The 23803-nt window shown below is 38.6% G+C and overlaps 1 protein-coding gene across 1 annotated transcript; it reads left to right on the forward strand.

Moving 5' to 3' along the window:
- Positions 1–1700: 1700 nt before the first annotated feature.
- Positions 1701–23036, forward strand: LOC113920393 (NADH dehydrogenase [ubiquinone] flavoprotein 2, mitochondrial-like). The gene is made up of 4 exons (XM_027590674.2): positions 1701–1810; positions 4714–4894; positions 5793–5949; positions 22241–23036. The coding sequence occupies exons 1-4, from the start codon at positions 1701–1703 to the stop codon at positions 22972–22974; spliced, it is 1182 nt and encodes a 393-aa protein (XP_027446475.2). The 3' UTR covers positions 22975–23036.
- Positions 23037–23803: the final 767 nt, after the last annotated feature.

The following is a 23803-nucleotide window of genomic DNA, read 5'->3' on the forward strand; positions in this document are numbered from 1 at the left end:
AACAGAAACCGCAGGCTGGAAAATGGTATTTGCACACAGACAACCAACATGAATTAGTTTCCAGAAGAGATTTAAAAATCCTCCCCCTGCCCATGCCTGCCATGAATTAGTTAAAAAGGACTGAAAACCTACTAGCAAAATAGGCAGAAAAAGACATGAACAGGTCATAGAAGGAGAAAAAAGAATGAGCAAAACATTTATGAGATGTTTATCCTCTTTAGTAATTTGAGAAATGCAGATTAAAATCATAGTGAGGTACCATTTCACACAATGGGCACACATCTTAAAGTTAGACAATATTCAAGTGTTGACAAGGATTTTGAGCCACCAGGACTCATCCATTGCTGGCAACAGTGTAAATTGGTACAACTTTGGAAATACAATTTGCGTTTCCTAATAAAATGTGAGCACATACATAACCCACAGTATAGTAACTTGTCCATGGGTGGGTCCTTTAGCGAGTGGTTCTCATGGTGTGATCCCCAGGCCGGGAGCATCAGCATCTCCTGGGAGCTTGTTAAAGATGTACCTTCTCCAGCCACGCAGACCTGCCGAAACAGAGACTCTTGGTCTAGGGGGGCCGGCGGTATGTGCTTGAGCAAACCTTGCACGTGATTCTGATGCACATTCAAGCTTGGAACCACTGCTTTCAAGAAACGTTTGTGCGTGTGTGTTTCAGGAGACTCGAGCAGAAGTGTTCACAGTAGCGCTTCATAAAATCCGCACACTAGGAGCCCTGATACCCTTCAACAGTAGAAAGGATAATCCTATTACAGTGTGTCCATAGAGCAGTGAAAATAGTCAATCCATTGTGACACTTACTAGCACTGATGACACAAAACCCAGGATAAAAAGCTTGTCACAGAGGCATCTATGCAGTATGATTTCATTTATTTAAAAGTCAAAACCAGGCAACTGAACAAGCAGCTGTTCAGGAATAGCTACATATGTAGTACTCCTCTAAAGAAAAGCAAGGGAATGATTTATACACAATTCAGAATAGTGGTTTTGTTTGTGGGGAAGGCAAGAGGATATAATTGGGAAGCAGCATACAAGCGTTAAAGGTACTGGAGGGATCCTATTTTTTTAAAACTAGGTGGTGGGTATATTGCTATTCATTTTACTATTTTAAAATGTATAGTATAGTATATTGGGTGGGAACTGAACATTTCAATTTTGTAAGATGTAGGATTGCAAAATTGAGAGGCAGTATTTTCCTGATGTCAGAAAAGACTTGCATATGGAAATGAACATGGATGTAACAAGGAGCAGGGTGCAAATATGCATGATGTTTAAAACACTAAGGAAAGTGTGCCCTGGTTGGGACTCCCTTAAGGGTACCCCCTCAGACTTCCTGAGAGTAAATTGTTCACTTTGCTCTGACCTTATAGGTACTATACTAGGGTAGAAAAGTTGACAAGATACTCCATGAGCAAGGCAGGGAGTTAGAGCCCATGAAAACTTCCCCTAGTGATGAAGGTGTTTAGGTCACTGGTCTGTGAGCTAAGTGAGGAGGCGGCCAAGGTCCCCAGGCCCCCCCCACCCTTTTCCCTGCGTGACAGCCCAGGAGGGGCTGTGAAGCTATTGAGAATTGGATGTTCTTCTGATGTGGCAGCTAGTATTGAATATCCCAAGATGATTACTAACAGAGAACAGAGAACAGGTCACGCCGGTTTTTTATAATGACCACTCAGACGGCCATGTGTAGGCGGGATAGAGGGCAAGTCTGGTGGTATGGCTCCTGGGAATGTCTTCCTGGGGGCTGTCGCTGTCCAAGTAAATGGATGCTACCTGTCTCTGAGAACCACAGGTAAGCAAGTGTTGCAAAAAATCTGTGGAATTGACTTGTTTCTAATGGAGAATATTTGATTGCTTGTAGCTCAGATTAAAACTCTGGAGTTTGTAAATGAGCTGAAGTCTTTTAGAGCTCAGCAAAATTTGCCTTCCTTTCAGGATAAATCCATCCTTCCTGGAAAACATCCAAGGAAAGTATTTATGTGAGGACTGGGGTGGACCATGGTGAGCAGGTCTCCCGAAAGACCTTCCATAGCATCCCCTTCCAGTATCGCGAGATGAGTCGGAGAGCATGTCACTGGGCTGTTAGCAGATCTCACTGTCTGACAAACAAGTCAGGCATGCCGCTAGCTGAGGGCTTCCCCTGGGGAAGGAGTAGGCTTCTCAGGGAAACCTCAGCCAGGCATTCTTTCCCAGAAGGGTCACAATGGAAGGAGAAAAATGGCATGAAAGTTCTGTGCGTACAAACCTGAGTGTGGGGTCAGGATGAGAAGCAGGGCAGCTGGGAGAGTGAAGGGGGTCACACACGGTAGCCTGTTTCCTCCGACTCTGCCGCAGCACCCAGTGCCCACCAGATGGGAATGTTCTCCGCAAGGAATGAGGATTTGTTTGTTTAAACCATCCTAAAATCTAGCTTTGAGCACTTTTACTGATTTGGAGAGAGGATGGGAATGGACCCTTACATTGCTGGCCTTGAGTCTGAAGGTCACATTGTACCTCAAGATTCATTTCTGCCTGGACCTGACGGCTTTAAGCATGCTGCTGAAAAATGAAAAAGATGCCCAATTCCAACCCGGAACTGTAGGCTGGCTTGTCATAGTGGTACAAAGAGCAAAGAACTCTTGACCCATTTCAGCGGGAAGATCATTCCTTTGTTACCCTCCTTTCAAAGAATGGAAAATGTCATTGGGTTCTCATGTAGAAAGCATTCTTTGGAAGAGTGTCCAAGAAATTATACCAAAACAAATCTCCTTTTGCCAGGACACCATTTAATCAGCTGAAAGATATTTATACCTATGCCGATAGTTATTGTGGCTTAGCCTGGAAAGGAAGAGAGGGACTAGCAATGAAATGCTCCCTCAGTTTTCAAAGGAACAATTGGAAGACACTTTGGGAAAACATCCCGAGTTGTTGCGTTGATATTCACCATCCGTTAAGTTTACTAGGAACAATAGGCTGCTTTCTAAGTAAAACATTTATAAAAATAACAAAAGAAGACAAATCATGCCAATTAACTGTGATGATTCATTTGGTTGCTATTAATTCAGAACAGTGGAACAATCCATGTAGCAGATACCTTAGTAGGAAATTTATAAATTGCATTTGCCAAGCACTGGAATTGGTATTTTGTTCTTCAGTTATCCTGTTTCCTTTTAAGGAAGGAATGTGCCTTTTCAGCAATATACCTATTGAAATGTAAATGTTAGGTATAAGGGCCTGGCCCACAGCCCCTCAGAATCAGGGATGGTGATAGGAAGTAGGGTGCTAGATGAAAAAGTTACCAATAAAATAATGGGCTCAGCTCCAAAATGATGCCTCCAGTTAAGCCAGGAAGCCAGCGCTTCCCAGGGAGACCCATGTTTCGTGAGAAGTAGCTTTCAGCTTTGCCCCACTGAGTATGATACTAGCTGTGCGTTTGTCATATGTGGCAAAAGAAGTGTGTTCCCTCTATACCTACTTTGTTGAGAGTTTTAATCATGAACAGTTTTTGAATTTTGTGAACCGCTTTTTCTGCATCTCCTGAGATGCTGGTATGATTTTTATCCTTCATTTTGTTAATGGAGTATATCATATTGATTAATTTGTGTATATTGAACCATCCTTGTTTCCCTGGAATAAGTCCCACTTGGTCATGGTGAATGATCATTTTAATATATTTTTGAACTCTGCTAAAATTTTGAGGAATTTCGCATTAGTGTCCATCTGGGATATTAGTCTGTAATTTTCTTTTTTTATAGTGTCCTCGTCTGGTTTTCCTATCTAGGTAATGCTGGCCTCATAGAATGATTTTGAAAGCACTCCTTCCTCTTCTATTTTTTGGAATAGTTTGAGAAGAATAGATATTAACTCTTTAAATGTTTGCTAGATTTTACCTATGAAACCATCTGGTCATAGACTGGTTTGTTGGGAGTTTTTGGATTATAGATTCAATTTCATTACTAGTAATCAGTCTGTTCAGGTTTCTGTTTCTTCCTGATTCAATCTCAGAAGACTGTGTGTTTCTAGAAATTTATCCATTTCTTCTAGGTTGTCCAATTTGATGGTATATAATTGTTCATGGTAATGTTTTATGATTTTTTGTATTTCTGTGCTATCATTTGTAACTTCTCTTTCATATCTGATTTCATTTATTTGACTACTCTTTTTTTCTTGACTAGTCTGGCTAAATACCACGTGTATTTCTGAACAGGGCAAGCAGGAAAATGTCAATTCTTTCAGTGGCAAAATGAGAAGATGATATCTGCCTTTACTTGACATATAATTTCTAAGATTTAGGGCTGATTTTCAGCAAAACATAGAATGGGTGAAACATATATTTGAAATCCTGCTATTTGAGAATCCTTCCCTCCTCTCTAAACTAGTCATCCAGTCTGCCACTGGTTGGTCCCACTCTTTATATACCCCCCTCTGTGAGCCACCCATCAATACATTTACGTGACCCTTCAAAGCCTTTTTGCTAATCTAATGAATTACTTCATGCTAGCGTAAAGGAGGCCAGTTGTGGTTGTCTGGATACATTAGCAACAGGCTTGCAAGCTCTTCGAATCTGCTAGATCACACGGTCTTGAAGGGTGGGGACCATTACATTACATCTTTGTCTAATCCATCAAGTTCCCACACTACATATGACTACTAAGTGAACAAGTAGAAGAGTTGATACAAAAGTGCATTTATTATTAGATATCCCCTTATCCATAGGTCCACTTTCCGTGGTTTCAGTTACCTGTGGTCAGCTGCGGTCCAGAAGCAGGTGATCCTCCTGGTATATCTACGGAAGGTCAGTAGTCGCCAAACGCTACACCACAGCACCTGCGTCATTCCCCTCACTTCATCTCCTCACATGGGCACTTTATCACCTCACAGCATCACAAGAAGAGGGGTGAGTACAGTATAATAAAATACTGTGAGAGAGAGACCACATTCACTAAACTTTTATTACAGTGTATTATTACAAATGTTCTATTATTGGTTACTGTTAATCACTTAGTAATCTGCCTGATTTATAAATTAAAGTTGATCAGAGATATGTCTGCATAGGAAGAAAAGAGTATGAGAGAGAGACCACATTCACATCTCCTATTACAGTATGTTGTTGTAATTGTTCTCTTTTATTATTCTTGTTGCTAATCTACTGTGTGTAATTTATAAATTAAACTGTATATGGGTATGCATGTGTAGGAAAAAACATAGTATATATAGGGCTCAGTACCATCCACAGTTTCAGGCATCCACTGGGGGTCTTGGAAAATATCCCCCAGGGATAAGTGGGGACTTCTGCACATACTCGTGAGGGATCTGTGCCTTCAGCTTGATCCAATAATGGCAAAATGTTTTTCCAAAGTGGCTGAAATAATTTACGTTCCCACTAGTTCTGGATAAGAGTTCGTTTTACTTCCTATTCTTGCCAGCTCTTGACACTGACAGAGATAAATTTTTTCTACCAATTTGATGTGTGTGAAATGGCATCTTCTTACGGTTTTAACCTGCATTTGCTGACATTCACCATCCTGTGTTAGTTATCTGAAAAATTTTTTTTAAAAAACCCCAAATTGAAAAATGCTGATGAAGTTCTTTTTGTCACACTCATTCAGCGGTGTTAAGAACAGTTCTCCCTGAAGCAGCTGGTATCCTTCACATGGATGTTCACAGCATGACCCCACACACAGAGCGGAACTTCGTCAGGCTTGTAAAATGAAGCCGAAGCTGCTGCCAGCCCTGCTATTCTCTTCAGAACTGGTGGGTTCTTGCTGGATTGAGTGTGAATGCTCTGCTTCAAGAATGGAAGACAAGTACCAAATGACTCGCACATCTCTCACGCCTTCTGGAAACTCATGCCTGGAAGATGCAGCCACTCATTCCTACGCTGTGCGGCGACCTTTAAGAGGGCGACGGCAACCTGCCAGCCTTCTGCTGATTACTTGACTGCCGGGCAGGGTAAATGTCTAACCTAATCCAGTGGGCATTCTGGAAAAGCAAGGAATGGAAGGGCCTTCAGTAAAGGAGAGAAGGTAAACCAAACCAAACTTCACCTCCCAAATCTCATTTTTTTGGAGCTGGGCATCTAGAGCTGCCATTGCCACATGGAGCCACTGAGCAAGTGAAATGTGGCTCCCGCAGCTGGGAAATGGGATTTTACGTTTTGCTTAATTGTGACTGAGGTTAAACCATAAAACAAAAGCAATGTGGAATTTTTTTTTCTTAAACGTGTTATTGTTGTGGCAGTACAACACTTCACTTTAACCCTTGAAAATTAACCATCTGAGTTGATATTTCCTCTGAGTATAAAACACACGCTTTTGAAGATAGTAGAAAAAAATTTTATGTTGATTACATTGAATAATTGTATTTTTTTTAAAGATTTTATTTATTTATTTGACACACAGAGAGAGATAGCGAGAGAGAGAGAGAGGGAAAGAGCACAAGCATGGGGAGCGGCAGGCAGAGGGAGAAGCAGGCTTCCTGCATGAGCAGGGAGCCCGATGTGGGGCTCGATCCCAGGACCCTGGGATCATCACCTGAGCCGAAGGCAGCGGTTTAACCAACTGAGCCACCCAGGCGCCCCTGAATAATCATATTTTTGATACACTGGGCTAAATATTGTTAAAGGTTCTGTGTGTTTCTTTCTGCTTTTAAAAGTGGTTACTATAAAATTTAAAAGTATAGACGTGGCGTGACATCAGGGAAGATGGTGAAGTAGGAAGAACCGGGAATCTATCTCGCTACCCGGATAATTGTACCAGCACAGTCTGTCTGATGTAACTACTTTAGAGCTCTGCAGACTATTCAAAAACTTGAAACTTCCAGGGCAAGTCTTGGACAGTAAATTGTGGTTAATTTTGGTCAATTACAGCTTTTAGCACATTAGTGGCTACGTATCTCCCATTCCCACTGCCAAGGTAGGCAGCCATGCACATGTACCTGGCAGTTTGTGCACAGCTTGTGGGAGCCAGGGTGAGTAATAAGGACCTTGTTCTCCAGATATCAGTGATGTGTGTTCTGATGATTGCTTGTGATTACAGAGGTGTAGACACAGAGGTGAGCATTCATTGTTCCAACCCCACCATCTAAAGTGGTTTCCAGGTGATTTAAAGACTCAGAGTTATTTTTTCTTTCACCATTCATTTTCCCCTTTCTCCCTTGTTGGCAGCTAGACGTTTAAGGACTAGGTCATTCAAAAGCAATTGCATAGACAGGGAATTTAGAAAGTCACTGTGTATACCTAGGGAAAGTGCAGGCTTAGAAAAGACCTGGGAAGATCTTAAGTTTATGTTTCTCTAGGCACAGAGATACTACATAGTAACAACCACAAAATCAGCAAACCTTGGGGCAGGTGGAAAAGCTGATTTCCAGAGTTAACACAGTATAAGATTTAAATGTTCAGGTTTTGGGGCACCTGGCTGGCTGAGTCAGTAGAACATGTGACTCTTGATCTCAGGGTTGTGAGTTCGAGCCCCTTGTTGGGTGTAGATATTACTTAAAAATAAAATCTTAAATAAATAAATGTTCGGTTTTCAACAAAAAATCCTAAGACAAAGAAAAAAAGAACTATGACCAATTCAGAGTAACAAAATTTAACAACAGAAAACATCCCCAAGAAAGCCCAGAGGTGGATGTACTACACAGAGACCACAACTATCTTATAGATGCTCAAAGAACTATAGCAAGATGAGGACACAGTCGAGAAAATGGTCTGTTAACAATATGGGAATATCAATAAAGAGATAGGTAACATAAGGAACTGAAAAGAGACTCTGGGGCTGAAAAGTACAATAACTGAAAGAAAAAAATTGACTAGAGGAATTCAAAAGTAGATTTGAGCTGGAAAAAGAATCCGCAAACTTGAGGAAAATATGAGTGAAATGATTGAGCTGAGGAACCGGAAGAAAAGTAAATAGAGCCTATGGATATGTGGGGTACCATAAAGGAGACCAACATATGTACTGTGGTCTCACGAGAACAGAGAAAAGGGCAAGGAGATTATCTGAAGAAATAATGGCCCCAAACCTCAAATTTGATGAAAGACATGAATATTAATACCCAAGGAGCTCAATGAACTCCAAATAGAAATAATTCAAAGAGACCCACATTCAGACACATTCAATCAAACTGTCAAAAACCAAGGATGAGAGAATGTTGAAAGCATCAAGAGAGAAGTGACTCATCACATGTAAGGGATCTCAATAAGATTATAAGCAGATTTTTCATCAGAAACAGTAAAGATAGGAGACAGTGGGTTGATATATTTAAAGTGCTGCATGACAAAAACATCTTGTCAACCAAGAAACCAAACTGCGTAAAGCTGTCCTTCAAAAATGAGGGAGAGGAGCACCTGGGTGGTGCAGCTGGTTAAGTGTCCAACTCTTGGTTTCTGCTCAGGTTGTGATCTCAGGGTCATGAGATCAAGCCCCACATCAGGCTCAGTGCAGAGTCTGCTTAAGTTTCTCTCTCCCTCTCCCTCTGACCCTCCCCTCCATGGTCTCTCTCTCTCTCAAATAAATAAATCTTTTAAAAAAATGAGGGAGAAATTAAGACACCCTCAGATAAACATAAGCTGAAGGAGCTCGTTACCACTAGAACTGCCCCATAAGAAATTCTAAAAGGAGTCCTTCAGCTTGAAATGAAGGATACTAGAAAGTAACTCAAAGCCATATGAAGGAATAAATATTTCCAATAAAAATAAATACATGGGAAAATATAAAAGCTGGTAAATTGTACTTTTGGTTTGTAACACCACTTTTTCTACATGACTTAAAAGATTAATACATAGAGTAATTATTAGTCTATGTTCTTGGACACACAGTGCATAAATATGTAATTCTGTAACATAAGGGGTTGGGGATGGAACTGTATAAGAGTATTTTTTTTATGTTATTGAAGTTAAGCTGTTATAGAGTCAAATTAGAGTGTTATAACCTTAGGATATAAAATGTAACCCTTAGGTATCCACAAGGAAAATAGCTACAGAATATACCCAAAAGGAAAGGAGAAAGGAATTAAAATGTCTCACTAGAGGGGTGCCTGGATGGCTCAGTTGGTTGAGTGTCTGACTCGATCTCAGCTCAGGTCTTGATCTCAGGGTTGTGAGTTCAAGCCCCACGCTGGATGTAAAGCCTAATTAAAAAAAAAAAAAAGTCTCACTAGAACAAATCAACTGAACACAAAAGAATACAGTAATGCAAGAATGAGGAACAAAAAAGCTATAAGGCATATAGAAAAGGCATAACAAAATGTCAGAGAAGTCCTTCCCCATCATTAATTACTGTAAATATAAGTGGATCAAAATCTTCAATCAAAAGAGATTGGTGGAAAGGATAAAAAAAAAAAAGATCAATTTTATAGTGTTTTCAGGAGACTCACTTTAGATCCAAAGACACATAGGTTGAAAGTGAAATGACAAAAAAGGATATTTTTTATACCTAGTAACCAAAGATAGCAGGGGTGGCCATACTAATACCTAATACAAATAGTGTCACAGAAAATTAATATTATTTAAGTCAAAAATGGTTACAGGAGACAAAGAATGACATTATATATTAATAAAAGTTTCAGTAAATCAATAAGATATATCAATTATAAACATTATTAACATGAAGCAAAATGAATTGAAGGGGAAAATGGACAGTTTTAATAGTTGGAGACCTCACTATCCGGTTCTCCACAGTAGATAGAACAACCAGATAGAAGATGAGTATGGAAAGAGAAGACTCATTTACTTTGTTAGGAGAAATAAAAAAAAATACTGTAAAGCAACTAGATCTAACAGAAAAATATGTTCCACCAGACATTAACAGAATACAAATCCTTTTCAAGTGCACATGGTACATTCTTCAGGATAGGTTATAAATTAGGCTACAGGTCAAATCTTAATATATTTAAAAAGATGAATGTCCCACAGAGTATCTTCTCTGACCACAATGGGATGAAGTTAGAAATTATTAATTGACATAAAACTAGAAAACTCAAAAAATTATGGAAATTAAATAACACACTCTTAAGCAGCCACAGGGTCGAAGAAGAAATCACAAGGGAAATGAGGAAATACTTAAAGATTGAAAATAACATAACCTGTCAGAACTTATGGGATCGCACAAAAGTAGTGCTAAGAGGTTAATTTATAGCTCTAAATGCTTACATAAAAAAAGAAGAAATTTCTCAAGTCAACAACCTAATACCTTAAGGAACTAGAAGAGGAAGAACAAACTAAAACCAAAGCTAGCAGAAGAAAGGAAATAATAAATATTAGAGCAGAGATTTAAAAAAATAGGAAATAGAGAAAAAAAATCAACAAAACTTAGAATTGGTTATTCAAAAGAACAATGGAATTGATAAACTTTTAGTTAGGTGGACTGAGAAAAAAAGAAGACTCAAATTACTAAATGAACACGAAGGTGGGTTCATTCACTACTGATTCTACAATGATAAAGAGTCTATAAGAGCACACAGTGAATAATTATATACCAACAAACTGGATAATCGAGATGAAATGGGCAAATTGTTAGAGACAGAAAATCTACCAAGTCTAGAGCATGAAATTCTTGATCTCGGGTTAATAGGTTTGAGCCCCACATTGGTTGCAGAGATTACTTAAAAAATAAAATCTACCAAGACTGAATGAAGAGAAAGAAAATCTGAATAGACCTTTGTAACTAGGAAAGAGATGAAATCTGTAATTAAAAACCTCCTGACAAAGAACAACCTTGAACCTGATGCTTTCATTGATAAATTCTGCCCAATAGTTAACTGACACCAGTCCTTCTCAGCCAATTCCAAAAAATTGAAGAGGAAGGAACACTTACTAACTCATTCTATGGAACCACCTCTGTCCTGACACCAAAGCCAGACAATGACACTAGAAGAAAACTACAGACCAATATCCCTTACGAACATCGATGCAAAATTCTCAACAAAATGCTAGCAAACCAAATGCAGCCACATGTTAAGAGGACTATACACCATGACCAAGTGGAATTTATCCCTGAAATGCTAGGACGGTTCAACATAAAAAAAAAATCAGTGTAATTCACCATATTAACAGAACGAAGGACCAAAACTATATGATCATCGCAATTGATGCAGAAAAAGTATTTGACAAACTTTAGCACCCTTTCATGATAAGAACGCTTCAACAGATTCAGAATAAAAGGAAACCACCTCAACATCATAAAGGCCATATATAGAAAAGCCTACACCTAACGTCCATTCTTCATGGTGAAAGTGAAGGCTTCCCTCCAATTCAGGAACAACACATTCCCAATTTTAGCACATCTATTCAACACTGTCCTGGAAGCTCTGGCCAGAGCAAGTAAGCAAAGAAAAGAAATAAAGGGCATCTGTATTGGAAAGGAAAAAAGTAAAATGATCTATTTGCAGATGACATGATGTTATATGTAAAAAAATCCCTAAAGATTACACACACACACACACAAATGAAGAACTTACTTCACTCAGCATAATACTCTCCAGCTCCATCCATGTCGTTGCAAATGGCAAGATTTCATTCTGTTTTATGACTGAAGCAAAATAAGTCAGAGAAAGACAAATACCATATGATTTCACTCATATGTGGAGTTTAAGAAACAAAACAAATGAGCAGTGGAAAAAAGAGAGGGGGCAAACCAGGAAACAGACTCTTAGCTATAGAGAACAAACTGATCATTACCAAGGGGAGGTGGGCGGGGGGATGGGTGTCATAGGTGATGGGGATTAAGAAGGCACTTGTGATGAGCACTGGGTGATGTATGGAGGTGTTGAATCACTATACTATATACCTGAAACTGATATAACACTGTACATTTACTAACTGGAATTTAAGTTAAAACTTAAAAAAAGTGAAGAACTAATAAATGAATACAACAAAAATGCAGAATAAAAAATCAACCTGTAAAAATCAGTTACATTTCTACACACTAACAATGAACAATCTGGAAAGGAAATTAAGAAAATCCCGTTTGTAATAGCATCAAAAATAATACATAAGAATTAGCCAAGGGAAAAGAAGATTTTGTAAACTAAAATATTTAAACACGGCTGAAAGAAATTAAAATAGACAAGCAAATGGAAAGACATTTTGTGTTCATGAGCTGTAAAAGTTAATGTTGTTATGATGTCAGTACTACCTAAAGTGAGTCATACTTACCTAGAAGTTGCTCTAGGCATGGGGAAACAAAATGGTTTTCAGAGATGCACATAGGGTAAGAATCAATTTCAGAGTGGCAGATGGCTTCCAGAGCCCAAGGGGGATTCAGGAACTAGTGAATACATTTCCAGGGTTCAGAGACAGGATAACATTCATTAGGAACTAATTTTGTGCTACGTAAGACAGCACACAGTGAGGAGACATGATACACTGAGGCCTCATACCTCAGATTCTGCTAAAAGGGGAAATGTTTGGCCTCTGCTCCCTTAGTCCTTCCTCCCTGATGGAGACAGAGTGACTTATGTCTTTGGAGAATTTAGGAGAAGGTATAGAGCATAAAAGTGCCTGCCCCTTCTCCTCTCTCTGATCAGCCTATCTGTAAGACTAGGTCTTTCTGCTCCACCACTTCTTTTTTTTTAAAGATTTGATTTATTTATTTGACAGAGCACAAGCGGGGGTGGGGGTGGGGGTGGGTGAGCAGCAGGCAGAGTGAGAGGGAGAAGCAGGCTCCCTGCTGAGCAGAGAGCCTGACACAGGACTCAATCCCAGGACCCTGGGATCATGACCTGAGCCGAAGGCAGATGCTTAACCGACTGAGCCACCCAGGTGCCCCTCTGCTCTACCATTTTTATGTGCTGAGGACATAGGCCCTGAAGATAGGCCTACGGATGCTTCTCTTGTCCCCAAGATAAGGCCAAGTGGCTGTGGGGCAGGGTTTCAGGGAGTTGTGCTTGCCTTCCAAAATATATGAGGCTCCTACTTTCCTGCAAGGGGGCTGCCCTGGCTACTAACCAAACAGGAGGCCACGACTATCAGCTTGACTGGGGAGCAGATTCATGCACGATCCCCAGTTCTACTTTATTAGCCTCAAAACTGATATTTTGAATTCTATCAGTCTGACTCCTGTGCCTCATTTCTCAACCAGTTCCCAATTTGATGTGGCGGAGAGGTATTAATAATTATCCTCCCCAAAGCTAATGGCAGCTTTTAAAACAACAACAGAATAACAGCATAGTGATGTTTCATGCTTTATTTATTTTATTCATTATTATTTTTTATTTTAATTACAGTATAGTTAACCTACAGTGTTATATTGGTTTCAGGTGTAAAATACAGTGATTCACCCATTCCATATATTACTCAGTGCTCATCAAGGTAAGTGTACTCTTCATCCCCTTCACCTATTTCACCCATCCCCCACCCACATTCCCTCTGGTAACCAGCTGTTTGTTCTCTATACTTAAGAGTGCTTTTTAGTTTATCTCTTTTTTTTTTCCCATTTTGTTGGTTTTGTTTCTTAAATTCCACATATGAGTGGAATCATATGCTATTTGCCTTTCTCTGACTGACTTATTCTACTTAGCATTAGACTCTCTAGATCCATCCATGTCATAGCAAATAACAAGATTCCATTCTTTTTAAGTAATTTTCCATTATATATACGTGTGTGTGTGTATATATATTCATTTCAGTGGATGGACACTTAGGTTGCTCCCATTAAGTTGGCTGTTGTAAATAATGCTGCAATAAACATGGGGTTGCATGTATCCCTTTGAATTAATGTTTTTATATTCTTTAGGTAAATAACCAGTAGTGTGATTACTGGATCATAGGGTAGTTCTGTTTTTAATTTTTTGAGGAACCTCCATACTGTTCTTCAAAGTGGCTACAACAGTTTGCATTCCCACCAATAGTGCCAAGAAGTTCCTTTTTCTTCACATCCTTGTTAAAACTTGTTTCTTGTGTTTTTGATTTTAGCCATTCAGACAGGTGTGAGGTAATATCTCATTATGGTTTTGATTTGCATTTCCCTGATCATGAGTGATATTGAGCATCTTTTTCATGTGTCTGTTGGCCATCTGTTTGTCTATTCAAATCTTCTCATTTTTTTAATTGGATTGTTTTTTGGTATAGAGTTGTATAAGTTCTTTATATATTTTGGATACTAATCCTTTATCAGAGATGTGATTTGCTATCTTCTCCCATTCAGTAGGCCATCTGTTAGTTTTGTTGACTGTTTCCTTTGTTGTGCAGAAGCTTTTTATTTTGATGGAGTCCCAGTGGTTTCATGCCTTTTAAAGTATCCATTTGATGAAGTCTGAAGCTAGAGTTAAGACATGGTTCTTCAAGGGAGTATTCTATGGAAAGCAGGTAAAACATTTTGCAGGTGAACTGCAGTAGTCTGGCTCTACAGCTGAGAAGATTGGGCTTTATGTGTGGCATCTGTGTGTAAACAATGCTTGTTGAGAAATTGCTAGGGTCAGGTCCTGGGATAGTGGTTTTTTTAAAGCTCATTTTTGTAGAATAAGTCAAAACCTTGTTGAGATCCTTCTTAAACAGACCTTAGCTGTCACACAGATACAGATGTTTGGGATTTCTGTGAGATGATGTCAGATGTATAAGCAGAGAGACTGTAAATATGAACACTTTGGGACATGCAGAACAATTAACAGTATTTTTAAGGTGTTCCATATGCCAGTTTCTGTTTAAAAAAAACTGGTATCTACTAATGAGACAGAGCAAGTCAGTAATTTCAAAGAGCTAGGAGAGAAGCTGTTGAAACAGAGGCGGTACAGAGCCCAGAGTTCATTTCAGTACCAGTAACATTTCTCAGTAGTAAATATAAACACAAGCACAGTGGCAAAGCACCCTCACCACTATAAAGCCACTGACAAACTGGAGAGGCGATGGGACATTTTTCTGGTGGTTGGATAATTCAAATAGATTTGTGCAAGGATGAAGAGGTCACATTTTCCAGTTTCAAAGAATAAAAGGTGGAATGAGAGACAGGTTAATAACATGCAACAGAAAATGAGATTTTATTTCCACAGCCTATTTCTGATGTTCAGTCTCCATGATTCTGTATCCTTTAAGTAAACACAATTTTTCCATTTTACTCTGAAGAGCTCAAGAATGCTGACTTCTTAGACATATAATTTAAAGTGTTTCATACTTTTATTTCCAAAGAAACTGTGTTTTTTAAATGTATCATTCAAGCATCTGAAGGTTTATTCGTAAGACATGTGGGCAGCAAATCCTTTTCCCATGAACAGTTAAGTAAATACAGAAAGGTATTCATTTGTCACAGGAAAATCTCCCCCAGAAATGTACATTAGGCTGTGATTAATGCTGAGAGATGATTTCTTCAGAGATTCTAAGTGAGATCTCCATGGCTCTGGGACTACCAGAAGCAACTCTGTCCATCATTGGAGTGTCTGGAGATCGAGGTCACTCAACCTGACATCGGCTGTGCGTAGTTTGGGTGCGTGAACCACCCTGCTCAGGGGGTCCTCGCCCCCCGCAGCCAGCAGCCTGGTGGCCTTAGCTGTAAGGCCAGGGCAAGGGCACAGCCTCACTGATGGGGGCACCATATTTCTCTGGGCAACCATATTCTCTCAGCTCCCACATTGTAAACTGGTTTATTGTTTAGCTGTTAATTCCCATTTTTGTTCTGCAGATCCGGCGCCTTATCTTTTCTAAGCCTAAACTGTGCTGTGTAACTTCTAGACTTTTCCGAGCTGGGCCCTCCCTTCTTCATATCCACCCCGCCCCGCTGTTTTCCATTTAGTCACCATCTCCTGTGGGAGCTGCCGCCCTCTTCCTCGGAGGCCCCTCTGCACTTCTTTCCACACACAGGGGCCACCACTTGCCCTGACACTTGCCTTCCATTGGAACCTTCCATTTGCACAACAGAGGGCAGCTTCTCTTTCCCATTGTGAAGACAAAAGAACTCTCTAAAATGGCCCTGCAGGACTTACCTTCTCAGGTCGTTGCTGTTCGATGGATTTCTACTGTTACATTCAGTCCCAGAATGCTTCCCCTCAGTGTGCCCCACAGCTGTAAAGTAGAAAACAATCAGGAAGGCAGGGTACACAGACCTGAGACATGGCAGGAAGGGAGGGGACGGGCCAGTCAACATCCTGTGTGGCAAATGTTTGTTGTTCCTTATAGCATTTTTGTTTTTCTGTATTGATACATAATTGACAAAATTGTGAGATACTTAAAGTGCACAACATGGTGATTTGATGGACCTATACGTTGTAAAAGGATGACTACCATCTAGTTAACTAACACATCGTCACCTTGTGTATTTATCTTCTTTTTTTGGTGATAATGTTGAAGTTCTACTATCAGCAAAATTCCATTATGTAGTACAGTGTTACCAGTTATAGTCACCATGTTATAGATTACATGCTCAGATTTTCTTTATCTTTTTTTTTTTTTTAAGATTTTATTTGTTTATTTGACAGAGAGAGAGAGATAGCAAAAGCAGGAACACAAGCAGGGGAAGTGGCAGGCAGAGGGAGAAGCAGGCTTCCTGCTGAGCAGGGAGCCTGATGCGGGGCTCGATCCCAGGACCTTGGGACCATGACCTGAGCCGAAGGCAGACGCCTAACTGACTGAGCCACCCAGGTGCTCCAGATTTTCTTTATCTTATAACTGAAAATTTGCACCCTTTTAGGAAACTTTCCCTATTTCCTCCACCTCCCTGTCCATGGTAATTATTTTTCAACCCTCTGTTTATAAGTTAGACTTTTAAAAATTATTTTGTTTTTTTAGACTCCACATACAAGTGATACTATGCAGTATTTGTCTTTCTTTGGCTTATTTCACTTAGCACAGTGCCCTCCAAGTTAATGTTGCAAATGGCAAGATTTCTTTTTTCTTCATTGAGGTATAATTGGAATATAACATCATATAAGTTTCAGGTATACATTGTAATTTGACCTCTGTACTCATCACAAAGTCTAGTTACCAGCCATCATGATTCATCTGAGCCCTTTGCACATGTCTTCTCCCCTCTAAATCCCTTTACCTCTGGTAATCAACAATCTATTCTGTGTCTGTGTCTTTGCGTTTATTTTGTTTCTTTATTTGTTCTGTGTTGTTTGAGATTCCACATATGAATGACACTGTACTGTTTTTTTCTCTTTCCCCTTCTGACTTATTTAACATCATACCCTCAAGGCCCATCCATGTTGTTGCAAATGGTCAGATATCACTCTTTTTTTTTTTAATAGCCGAGTAGTATTCCATTGTATATATACACCATACCGTCTTTATGCATTTATCCATCAATGGCATTTTAGGTTGTTTCCATATCTTGGCTATTGTAAATAATGCTGCTCTGAATATTGGAATACATCTTTTTGAATTAATGTTTTTGTATTCTTTGGATAAATACCCAGAAGTGGAGAGCTGGATCATATGGTAGTCCATTGTTAATGTTTAGAGGAATCTCCATATTGTTTTCCATAGTGGCTATACCGATTTACATTCCTGTCAACAGAGTATGAGGGTTTTCTTCTTACACAGTCTTACCAATATTTGTCGTTTCTTCTCTTTTTGATAATAGCCAATCTAATCTTTGTGAAGTAATATCTCACTGTGGCTTTAATTTGCATTTCCCTAACAATTAGTGATGTTGAGCATCTTTTCATGTGTCTCTTGGTCACCTGAATGTCTTCTTTGGAAAAATGTCTGTTCAGATCCTCTGTCCATTTTTTTAAATAAGTTGTTTGGTTTTTGTTTTGGTTTTGGTTTTGGTTTTTTTTGGTTAAGCTGTATGAGCTCTTTTTTAGTTTGGATATTAACCCCCTGATGGATATTTGATTTGCAAATAACATCTTCCATTCTGCAGGTGGCCTTTTCAGTTTGATGATGGTTTCCTTCGCTGTGCAGAAACATTTTACTTTAATGTGGTCCCATTTATTTATTTTTGCTTTTGTTTCCCTTGCCTTTGGCATCAGACCCAGAAAACCTTAACTAAGATTGAGGTCAAGGATCCAACCGCCTGTGTTTTCTTCCAGGAATTTTCTGGTTTCAGGTCTTACATTCAAGTCTTTAATCCATTTTGAGCTAATTTTTGTGTTTGGTAGAAGATAGTGGTTTAGTTCTATTCTTTTACATGTAGCTGTCCATTTTCCCCAGCACCATTTATTGAAGAGATTGTCCTTTCTACATTGTATATTCTTGGCGCCTTTGTCATAAATTATGTTTATATGTGTGGGTATATTTATTTATGGGGTATCACTTCTGTTCAGCTGATCTGTGTGTCTTTTTTTATGCCAATACCATATTGTTTTGATTATTATACCTTTGTAATATAGTTTCAAGTTAGGGTGTGTGATACCTCCATGTTTGTTCTTGTTTCTCAAGATTGCTTTGGCTATTGGGGATCTTTCGTGGTTCCCCACGAATTCTTGATTTATTTGTTCTGTGAAAAATGCTACTGGAATTTTTATAGGGATTGCTTTGGGTAGTATAGACATTTTAACAATATTGATTCTTCCAACCCATGAGCACAGAATATCTTTCAATTTATTTGTTCCTTCTTCTTCAGTATCATAGTTTTCAGTGTATAGGTTTTTCACCTCCTTGGTTAAATTTATTGCTATGTATTTTATTCTTTTTTATGAAATTGGAAATGCAATCATTTCCTTAATTTCTCTTTCTGATAGTATGTTATTATTGTTTAGAAACACCACTGATTTCTGTATAATGATTTTGTATCCTGCAACTTTACTGTATTCATTCATTAGTTATAACAGTATTTTGATGGCGTCTTTAGAGTTTTCTGTTTAGAGTATCATGTCATCTACAAATACTGACAGTTTTACTTCTTCCTTTCTAATTTGGATGACTTTTATTTCTTTTTCTTATCACTGTAGCTAGGAATTAAAATATGTTGAATAAAAGTGGCAAGAGTAAGCATCCTTGTCTCATTCCTGATCTTAGAGGAAAATCTTTCAGCTTTCACCAATGAGTGTAAAGTTAGCTGTGGTTTTGTATCATATAGCCTTTCTTATATTGAGTTATATTCCCTCTATCCCCATGTTCTTGAGTTTTTATCATAAATGAATGTTGAATTTTGTTAGATGCTTTTTCTGCATCTATTGAGATGATCATATGATTTTTGTCCTTCATTTGGTTAATGTGGTGTGTAATGTCAAAAAATTTGCAGATGTTGAACCTGCCTTGCATCCTTGGAATAAATCCCACTGAATCATGGTATATAATCCTTTTAATGTATTGTTCAATTCTTTTTGCTAATATTTTGTTGAGTATTTTTGCATTAATGGTCATTAAGAATATTGGCATGTAATTTTTTTTTTTTCTTGGTGTTGTTTTTCTCTGGTTTTAATATCAGGGTAATGCTTGCCTCATAAAATGAGTTGGAGAGCATTCCCTCCTCTCCTCTTTGTCGTTTGGATGACTTGGAGAAGGACAGCTATTGAATCTTCTTTGGTAGCATTCACTAGTGAAGCCATGTGGTCCTGGACTATTGTTTTTTGTGGGAGGTTTTTGATTACTTACTCAATTTCATTACTAGTAATCAGTCTATTCAAATGTTCTATTTTTTCATGATTTAGTCTTAGAAGATTGCATGTCTCTGGGAATTTTTCCCTTTCTTTCAGGTTGTTCAGTTTAATGGTATGTAATTGTTCATAGTAGTCTTTTATGATCCTTTGTATTTTGTGGTATTAGTTATAACTTCTCTTTCATTTCTGATTTTACTTGACCCTTCCTTTTTTGTGTTGGTTACTCTAGGTAAAGGTTTGTGAATTTTGTTTATCTTTACAAAGAACCATCTCTTAGTTTCATTGATATTTTCTTTTTTTTAAGAGTTATTTATTTTAGAGAGAGAGAGAGTATAGCAGGGGTAGAGGCAGAGGGAGAAGGAGAAAGAGCAGACGCCTCACTAAGCATGGAGCCCGAAGCGGGGATTGACACCAAGACCCTGAGATCATGACACAAGCTGAAATCAAGGGTCAGACGCCCAACCGAGCCACCCAGGTGCCCCTTCATTGATATTTTCTATTTTTTTTAAGTTTCTATTTCATTTGTTTCCACCCTGATCTTTAATTCCTTCCTTCTACTACTTTAAGTTTTATTTGTTCTTATTTTTCAAGTTCTTTTTGGTGTACAGTTAGATTGTTTTTTTGTTTGTTTTGTTTTTTTTTAATTTTTCTTCTTCAGGTAAGACTGTATTGCTATGAACTTCCCTCTTAGATCTGCTTTTGCTACATCCCATAGATTTTGGCATGTCCTATTTCTGTTTTAAATTGTCATTATTTAAAAAGAAATTCTTCTTTGATTTTTTTCAGTGACTCACTGGTTGTTCAGTAGTGTGTTGTTTAATCCCCACATTTTGGTGTTTTTTTCCACTTTTATTTTTGTACTTGATTGGTTTCATACCACTATGGTCAGAGAAGATGGTGCTTGTGATTTCAACCTTCCTAAATTTATTGCAATGTTTCTTTGTGGCCTAATATGTGATCTATCCTGGAGAATGTTCCATGTGCACTTGAGAAGAATGTGTATTCTGCTGCTTTTGGATTGACTGTTCTATATATATCTGTTAAATACATTTGTTCTTATGTGCCATTTATGGTTGATATTTCCTTATTGATTTTCTCTCTGGTTAATTTATTCACTCATGTAAGTGGGATGTTAACATCCCCTACTATTTTTGCATTGTTGTCAGTTTTTCTTTTGGGTATGTTAATTTTTTCTTGATATATTTTGGTGATCCTATGGGGTGTGTGTATGTGTGTGTGTAAACATTGTATCTTCTTGATGGATTGACCTCTTTATCATTATGAAATACCCTTGTCTTTATTATAGTCTGTTTTAAAGTCTGTTTTGTCTGATATGAGTATAGCTGCATGAGCGTCTTTATTACAGTCTGTTTTAAAGTCTATTTTGTCTGATATGAGTATAGCTGCATGAGCTTTCTTTTCATTTCCACTTGCATGGAATATCTTTCTCCATCTCTTCACTTTCAGTCTTAATGTGTCTGTCTTCTGAAGTCTCTTTTAGGCAGCATATTGATAGGTCTTGTACTTTATTCACTGAGCCATTCTGTGTCTTTTGATTGGAGAGTTTAGTCCATTTACATTTAGAAGAATTATTGGTAAGTATGTACCTATTGTCAGTTTGTGAAGTGCCATTTTGTTAATTGTTTTCTGGTTTTTTAATAGTTCTTCACTCTTCCTTTTTTTCTTTCTTGCCTTGTGGTTTGATGGCTTTCTTTAGCGTGATGTGATGTTTAGAATCCATTCTCATTTTCTTTTGTGCATTTACCTATGAGTTTTTGCCTGTGGTTACTGAGTCTCACACAGGATCGTATGTATATAACAGTTGGTTTTATTCTTTAGCAACCTAAGTTTGAATACATTCCAAACCATTATATTTTTACTCAGTCACTCCAATGATTCATATTTTTGATGTCACATTTTACATATTTTTATTTTATGTATCCCTTACCTGATTATTGTAGTTTAAATTTACTACTCTTGGTTTTTAGCATTCACACTTGCTTTATAAGTGATTGATCCATTACCTTTACTATATATTTATTTTTTCCAGTGAGATTTTTACTTTTGTATGTTTTGTATTTCTTTTCAGCTCAAAGAATTCCCTGTAACATTTCTTGTAAGGCCAGTTTAGTGGTGATAAACCCCTTCAGCTTTTGCTTTTCTGGAAAAAGTTTTCTTTTTAAAGTAGGCTCCACGCCTGGCACGGAGCCCAACATAAGGCTTGAACTCAGGACCCCATCCGTGATCAAGACCTGAGCTGAGATGAAGAGTTGGATACTCAACTGACTGAGCCACCCAGGCGCCCCTGGAAAACTCTTGATCTCTCCTTCAATTCTGAATAACCATGCTGGGTTAGAGTTCTTGACTGGAAATATTTTCCTTTCAGCACTTTGACTATGTCATGCCACTCTCTTCTGGCCTCCAAGTTTTTGTTGAGAAATATGTTGAAAGCCTTATATCTGATAAGTTGTTTTCCTCTTGCTGCTTTTCAGGTTGTCTTTACCTTTTGCTGTTACAATTATGTGTCTTGGTGTGGATCTCTTGGGGTTCATTTTATTTAGGAGTCTTTGGACTTCTTGGACCTGGATGCCTGTTTCATTCCCCAAATTAGGAAACTTTTCAGCTTTCTTCAAAATTTTTTTGGTCCATTCTCTCTTCTCCCTCTGGGAACCCTAATGTGAATGTGTATTCTACTTGATGTTGTCCTAATGTTCCCATTCCTTTTTAAAAAATTATTTTTCTTGGTCCACCGTGTTCTTTTCCGCAGTGCTCTGGGCCAAGGCGGCTGGTCTCACTGCCCAGTGGGGGAGACATACAAGGAATTTACATAAGACAGCTGTGCAAAATGGAGCTGGAGGAGCCTTATTTGTGCACAGAGATACTCCTGAGAATAACCCAGATACTCCATTTGATTTCACACCAGAAAACTTTAAGAGGATAGAGGCAATTGTAAAAAACTATCCAGAAGGACATAAAGCAGCAGCTGTGCTTCCAGTCCTGGATTTAGCCCAAAGACAGAATGGATGGCTGTCCATCTCTGCTATGAACAAGGTTGCAGAAGTTTTACAAGTACCTCCAATGAGAGTATATGAAGTAGCAACTTTTTATACAATGTATAATCGAAAGCCAGTTGGAAAGTATCACATTCAGGTCTGCACTACTACACCTTGCATGCTTCGAAACTCTGACAGCATACTGGAGGCCATTCAGAAAAAGCTTGGAATAGAGGTTGGGGAGACTACACCTGATAAACTTTTCACTCTTATAGAGGTGGAATGTTTAGGGGCCTGTGTAAATGCACCAATGGTTCAAATAAATGACAACTACTATGAGGATCTGACACCTAAGGATATCAAAGAAATTATTGATGAGCTCAAAGCTGGCAAAATTCCAAAACCTGGGCCAAGGAGTGGACGCTTCTCTTGTGAGCCAGCTGGAGGTCTTACCTCTTTGACTGAACCACCCAAAGGACCTGGCTTTGGTGTCCAAGCAGGACTTTAATTTATATTCAACTGTGAATATTGTCACTGGAGAAATAAAAATGAATCTCCTATCTACATAAACTTTTTATATTATTTGTTCATTTCATGGTGTATGCCTAGCAACTTGCTATATAAATGTCCTGTTGAAACTTCGGAAAAAAAATTATTTTTCTTTTTGCTGCTCTGTCCAGTATGATTTCCATTGCTTTTCCTTCCGGTTTGCCAATCAGTTCTGCTTCATCCAGTCTGTTGTTGAACCCCTCTAGTTTGGGTATTATATTCTTTAGCTCTGTAACTTATATGTGTGTACGTTTCTTATATTTCTGTCTTGTTGAAGATTTCATGGTGTTCATTCATTTTTCTCCTGAGTTTAGTGAACAACTTTTATGCCCATTCCTTTGAAGTCTTTATCAGGTAGATTGCTTATCTCCATTTCGTTAATGTATTTTTCTGAGGTTTTGTCTTGTTTCTTTCATTTGGATCATCTTCCCCTGCCTCCTAATTGTGTCTGGCTCTCTGCATTTATTTCTATATATTCAGGGAAGCAGTTCTCTCTCCCAGACTTGAAGGGTTACTCATTGGAAGACTGGGGATGTGTTGCATTCTGTTGTTTGTGTAATATCCTGGGTGGAAGCCTGCCAAGCTCTGTCTCTCTTGAATGTTTGAGTCCTGTGGAGCCCAGAAATACAACCCCACCCTGCACCCTGAGCCACTGCCAGATGTTCAAGGAGTATTGCCTGTGCAGAGTGTGTTCACTTTTTGGGTCTTGCCAGCTGTAGGCCACGGTGGATAAGCACCAGACTGGGGAGTGTTTATCCACTGGATATGGTAAGGCAAGGGTCACCATG

This window comes from Zalophus californianus, chromosome 3, assembly GCF_009762305.2.
Source record: "Zalophus californianus isolate mZalCal1 chromosome 3, mZalCal1.pri.v2, whole genome shotgun sequence".
Lineage (NCBI taxonomy): Eukaryota > Metazoa > Chordata > Mammalia > Carnivora > Otariidae > Zalophus > Zalophus californianus.

What these genes read in the sequence shown, in the direction of transcription:
- LOC113920393 (XM_027590674.2), top strand. Translation starts at nt 1,701, where the DNA reads ATGTGTAGGCGGGATAGAGGGCAAGTCTGGTGGTATGGCTCCTGGGAA. An exon ending in CCTGTCTCTGAGAACCACAG is followed by an intron (nt 1,811 to 4,713) that starts GTAAGCAAGTGT and finishes CCTTATCCATAG; the next exon opens with GTCCACTTTCCGTGGTTTCA. An exon ending in TTACTTGACTGCCGGGCAGG is followed by an intron (nt 5,950 to 22,240) that starts GTAAATGTCTAA and finishes TCTTTTCCGCAG; the next exon opens with TGCTCTGGGCCAAGGCGGCT.